The sequence below is a fragment of the Helianthus annuus genome, chromosome 14 (assembly GCF_002127325.2).
Source record: "Helianthus annuus cultivar XRQ/B chromosome 14, HanXRQr2.0-SUNRISE, whole genome shotgun sequence".
Taxonomy (NCBI): domain Eukaryota; kingdom Viridiplantae; phylum Streptophyta; class Magnoliopsida; order Asterales; family Asteraceae; genus Helianthus; species Helianthus annuus.
This window is the reverse complement of record NC_035446.2, coordinates 168,020,629-168,026,628: the sequence shown is the minus strand read 5'-3', so window position 1 is coordinate 168,026,628 and position 6,000 is coordinate 168,020,629. Positions and strand designations below refer to the sequence as shown.

Genomic DNA, 6,000 nt, shown 5'->3' with positions numbered 1-6,000 from the left:
GCAAAAACATTATCTTGTCCCAGCGTAAGTACATTTCTGAGCTCATCGCCAAAGCAGGTTTATCGGATTGCAAATCTGTTCCTTCACCTATGAGCAGCTCGCAAACTTTATCCCTCGCTGACAGCGCCCCTTTGTCTGATGCAACAAAATTCAGACAAACGGTCGGGGCTCTTCAGTATGTGACTCTCTCACGTCCGGACATCACTTATGCTGTCAACAAAGTGTGTCAATACATGCATGCACCTACTGAAAATCATTGGTCGGCGGTCAAACGAATTCTTCGGTATCTCAAAGGCACTTCCCACTTTGGCCTCTTTATCCGTCATAACTCGGCTTCAACTCTTCATGCCTTCACTGACTCACAATGGCCTTCGTCGATTCAGGCATATTCCGATGCAGACTGGGCTGGTTGCCCAGATGACCGCCGATCCACCGGGGGGTTTGCCATCTATTTTGGTTCAAACTTGATCTCTTGGAACGCTCGAAAGCAACGAACTGTTTCTCGGTCTTCCACCGAATCTGAATATAAGGCGCTTGCTGACACTGTTGCTGAACTCACATGGCTAGAAGCCCTGCTCCAAGAACTTGGGATTGTACCAAAATCGACTCCAACATTGTGGTGTGATAATCTTGGAGCTACATACCTCTCTGCCAACCCGGTATTTCATGCTAGAACAAAACATGTTGAGGTCGACTTTAATTTCGTTCGTGAAAAAGTAGCTCAAGGCAAGCTAAAGGTTCAGTTCATTTCAACTGCAGATCAAATTGCTGATGTGTTCACAAAACCGCTTCCTTCTCAACGATTTCTGGTTTTACGATCCAAGTTGCAGGTCGTTCCCCGCCCTCAACTTGCGGGGGAATGTTAGACATAATATAGCCGGCCCTAATTTATGTTTACCTAATATAGATTAGGTCTAGAATTATCTATATATATCATTGTCATCTATTGTAATTCATCATTCAGAAATAATATTCCCATTACATTGGTCTGATATATTATTATTATTATTTAAGTTTTAGAGTCTTGGTTTATCTATCATCTCCTAAAATTCATCCTTATATCTTCAAAACCAGCTAGTAATAATGCTCTTGTCTAAACCAGAAGCAGTCTTAGTTGTTGCTCTTGTCATACATATGATTGGAGCTGTCTATGGTTCCAGTGCTGCTTCAGACCAACTTGCATTACTAGAAATCAAATCAAAGATTACACTTGACCCTCAAGGTGCTTTGACATCTTGGAATGATTCCCTTCCTTTTTGCCAGTGGAGAGGAGTGACATGCGGCCGCCGCCACCAAAGAGTCACAATGTTGGATCTACGAGACTCAGGTTTAGTAGGTTCTTTATCTCCTTATATTGGTAACATGAGCTTCCTTGGGTACATTTTTCTTTACAACAACACACTTCATGGAAGTATCCCACCCGAGATAAGCCATCTATATCGATTACAGGTATTATCCCTTTCCAACAATTCATTCACGGGGGAAATCCCGGCCAACATGTCAAGCTGGCCAAAACTTACGTTCCTTAGCTTACGATTTAATAAGCTATCCGGTAAAATTCCAAATACTTTCACGTCTCTAATGATGATAACTTCATTATCCTTGGCTGGAAATGACCTCACCGGTGGAATTCCACCATCCCTAAGCAACCTCACATATCTTCAAATACTCGGTCTTTCCTTTTGCCCGCTAGGAGGGACCATTCCTGATTCTTTCAATCAATTAAAAAATTTGCGAATGAAAGGCCTGGGAGAAAATGGCCTCGTTGGTGCATTCCCTTCGTTTTTCTTTAACCTTTCGATGATGGAAATTATAAGTTTTCTAGAAAATCAACTTCAAGGCAGCCTACCCTCCAACTTATGTTTGAGTCAACCCCATCTCACGCGGATAGAATTTGCAATCAATCACTTCGATGGCTTCCTTCCACCATCAATATCAAATTGTTCAGAGCTAGAAATCCTTGATGTTTATCAAAATGATTTAAAGGGGGGAATAGCTATTGATTTTGGAAGACTACAACATCTTAGTTTTCTATCTCTTGGTTTCAACAGTTTTGGAAGCAACGATCTGGATGACATGAATTTTTTTCATTCTTTGTCCAACTTCAGTAATTTGGAAACAATAGAACTTTTGAGTAACCAATTAGGAGGGGTGCTACCAAATTCAATTGGGAACTTCTCATCCAAACTATCGTACTTAAAGATGCAATCAAACTATATCTCAGGCATCATCCCTTCATCTATAGGCAATTTGTTAGGCCTAACCACAGTTTCTCTAAGTGTAAACAGCTTCACAGGCATGATTCCTGAAAGCATTGGCGAGCTTCAAAACTTGCAAATACTGTCTCTTTATGACAACCATTTCTCTGGGGTTATTCCAAGATCTATAGGAAACTTGTCACTTCTAACTAAAGTAGTATTAGGTGGAAACAAGTTGGAAGGCACTATACCCTCGACCATTGAGAGTTGGAAAAAAGTTATAGCTTTGGATCTTCATGGAAATAAACTAAGCGGGAGTGTACCCAAAGAACTATTCCAACTGTCTTCACTTTCCATAGGGATAGATCTGAGTCAAAACAATTTGTCCGGAGTGCTTCCACAAGAGATTAGTAATCTCAAACTCTTAGGAATACTTGATTTTTCTATGAATCATTTCACAGGTGAACTTCCAAGTAGTTTAAGCAGCTGCACCAGTCTCCAAAGCTTAAACCTTTCTGGCAATCTTTTCTATGGATCAATGCCGGAATCATTTAGTTCATTAAAAGGCCTCGAATATGTTAATGTGTCACACAATAACTTTTCTGGACACATTCCAAGATATTTGCAACAAATTCCCTTGAAGCATTTGGATCTTTCGTATAATAACTTTGAGGGGGAGGTACCTGTCAAAGGTGTTTTCACCAACACAAGTGCAATATCTATCATTGGGAACACCAAACTATGCGGGGGAATACCTGACCTTCACCTACCCAAATGCACAGGCAAAACTAGTGACTCCAAAAGACGAACTCAAAAGCTTTCTGTGCGTGTTGTTGTCGCAATTTCACTATCTTCCACCGTTGCAGGTTTAGCTCTCTTGTCCTTTGTCTTGTTTTACTGTTGTATAAAAAAGAAGAGAGATAAACCATCAGAATCAAGACTGGCTGAATCTTTTGAGAAGATATCATATGGAAGAATTTTCAAAGCGACGGAAGGGTTCTCAGCAAAAAATATGATCGGTACAGGTAGCTTTTCTTCGGTTTACAAAGGAGTTCTTGATGAAAATGGCTTCATTGTGGCAATCGAAGTACTAAACCTTCAACACCGAGGAGGTTTTAAGAGTTTTATGGCAGAGTGTGAGGCCCTGAGAAACATTCGTCATCGCAACCTGGTGAAGATCATAACATCTTGCTCAAGCATCGATTTCCATGGCAATCCTTTCAAAGCTTTGGTCTACGATTTCATGCCAAATGGGAGTCTCGAGAGTTGGTTGTATTCACAAGACCACAAGCTCGATCTTGCTAAAAGAATCAATATCATCAAAGACATGGCATGTGCTCTTGATTATCTACATTGTCATTGTGGAAATGTTATTGTTCATAGTGACTTGAAGCCAAGCAATATTTTATTGGATGCTGATATGGTTGCTCATGTTGGAGATTTTGGTCTTGCGAAAATACTTTCCGTTGAAGAAGGTCCTAATGCAAATGCTAGTAGCTCAAGTATCATCAGAGGAACCTTCGGGTATGCACCACCAGGTAATTTATGATTACTAGTCCATTAGACTTTTTTTGTTATACAATAGAATTCACTCTATTTAAACAAGTTGCAGAATATGGGCTTGGAAATGAAGTCTCAACCAGTGGGGACATATATAGCTATGGGATTCTATTGTTAGAGATGTTGACAGGGAAAAAACCTATTGATCCAATGTTTGAAGGAGGACTAAGCTTGCATTCCTATGCTAGGAGTGCCTTGGCTGATGGTTGTGTGCTTCAGATTGTGGATCCATTGCTTCTAAGCGAGGATGTCAAAGAAAATAGTTTGATTTCACTAGTAAAACTCGGTGTGCAATGCTCTTACGAGTCTCCACAAGATCGGATGGATATTGGGACTGTTATTCACGAGCTTTTCGGGACAACATTTGCAAGTAGATCTTGCGATGCAAGTGGTGCGGCCTGAAATGCTAGCTAGTTTTTGGTTTAATAATATTCTATTAAATTGATGTTTGGGGTGTGTGTATATAGATTTGTGTGTGAACTTTACTTTCTTATCTAATTTGTTATATATGAAAACATAATCACAAGATCCATACTCTAGGAAGCTCTTGTCCATATTTACAAGTAATTTCTGTTGATACATGTTTGTGGACGCGACTCGACTTAACGCGACTCAACTTAGCAACGACTTTCCTCCGTCGTGTGCAAGAAGACTTCAAGCGGGCCAAGAGAACAAAGGACTGGACCTTAGTTCTGGGCTGAAACAAGACGGCGAAACAAGTCCTTGGGCTTAACAGAATTGGCGAAACAAGACATTGGGCCTTTTCCTTTGGGCCGAAGCCCATAATCGACGAAACAAGGATATGGTTGACGAAACAAGCCTGTTTCGTCAACATCAATTCAGTTTCGTCGTCTTTCACATGTGATTCGTCGAGTGTGGTCTGATTCGTGGAGTCTGTTCCGTTTCGTGGTGTCTGTTGCTATATATAGTCTGAAGTCAGACAGAAGACAAGTGGGAGAACACAGAGAGCAAAAACACACACTCACGAGAGAACTTAGAGAGTTTACAGAATAGATTTGTAAACATTGCTTTGTAACTGACTTTTCATACGTATTAATACAGAGGTGTTAATCGGTGAATATTGTGTGTTGTTTATTTGCGTGTTCTATCTCGGTTTGCTATCTCGGTTGGATTCCGCACAACCGGGTGGTTTGTATACAAGGATTAGGCGACTAGATCCTCCCCTAGCCGGACCTACAAGTGGTATCAGAGCCTTGGCTCTTCTCCTTGTTAAAACCGAGTGTTTTCGGGTGTTTTCCGGGTGTTTGAAGTTTTTATTTTTCTTGAAAAATCTGGTTAAATCTTCAAATATCTTCATATTTTGCTGGAAGTTCACATAAAAACCTTGTTATTTTTCATTTTCACATGTTAAAGAGTGGTTTTTAGTGAAGTTTTAAGCAAAAATTTGTGTTCGGAAAGTTAAGTTTCACCGGAAAAGTAACTGTGTTCTTCATATATTCATATTATCTTCAAGTGTTCTTCATAAAATCTACTTTTTGATCATTGAAAATTATATGTGAAAGGTGTTTGTGTATTGGAAGTTGAACCTCACGAGTAGCGTCCAAGGGGGAGTTTGTTGGTACATATTATGTGGACGCGACTTGGTTCGGTTCAACTCGATTCGGTTCGACCCGGTTAGCTTCGGCTCAAGCCCGACGTCACGACATTCCTCCGTCGTGCGTCCCAGAGTTCGGCACGCGAAGCACGGAGAGCCGAGAACGTTTCCCGCTTGACACATCATCATGACATCATCATGATGATGTCATATACTTTGACCAAATGATTTAGAAATGGCAGCCATGTATTTCACGTAAAGAATGCATGAAACAATAATGTTGCCTTTGATGGAGAGAGGAGAAAAGAAGACAAAAATGTCTGATGAAAGAATGTTGTTGAATGAAGTTGAAAAATTCGACATGATGAGATATGTGCCAAAATTGGTTGTTATGGTTTTGATCGGGTCCTCAGGAAAGATTCCAATGAAAAGTACGCGCCTGTAGCACGTCTGAAGCTTTTCGAAGATTCATGGATTTTTTCTTCCACAAGAAGTTCAAAGTCCACAAGATGAACGTGTAGGGTACTTTTCTCTATGGTGTGATTGAAGAAAATGTGTTTGTTGAACAAACCAACCGGGTGTGCGGATGCCTTGGCGTGGATTGAACAACCGCACACTACCTCTCAAAGAAAAAGAGAAAGACAAAGACCTTCGCTGGTACAATGTGTAAGAGACCAGTCGGACCCA

General features: G+C 40.6%; 1 protein-coding gene across 1 annotated transcript; it reads left to right on the top strand.

Moving 5' to 3' along the window:
• Positions 1-1,083: 1,083 nt before the first annotated feature.
• Positions 1,084-4,231, top strand: LOC110907838 (receptor kinase-like protein Xa21). Its single transcript, XM_022152760.2, has 2 exons — positions 1,084-3,736; positions 3,811-4,231. The coding sequence occupies exons 1-2, from the start codon at positions 1,084-1,086 to the stop codon at positions 4,158-4,160; spliced, it is 3,003 nt and encodes a 1,000-aa protein (XP_022008452.1). The 3' UTR covers positions 4,161-4,231.
• Positions 4,232-6,000: the final 1,769 nt, after the last annotated feature.

What these genes read in the sequence shown, in the direction of transcription:
- LOC110907838 (XM_022152760.2), top strand. Translation starts at nt 1,084, where the DNA reads ATGCTCTTGTCTAAACCAGAAGCAGTCTTAGTTGTTGCTCTTGTCATA. An exon ending in CTTCGGGTATGCACCACCAG is followed by an intron (nt 3,737 to 3,810) that starts GTAATTTATGAT and finishes AACAAGTTGCAG; the next exon opens with AATATGGGCTTGGAAATGAA.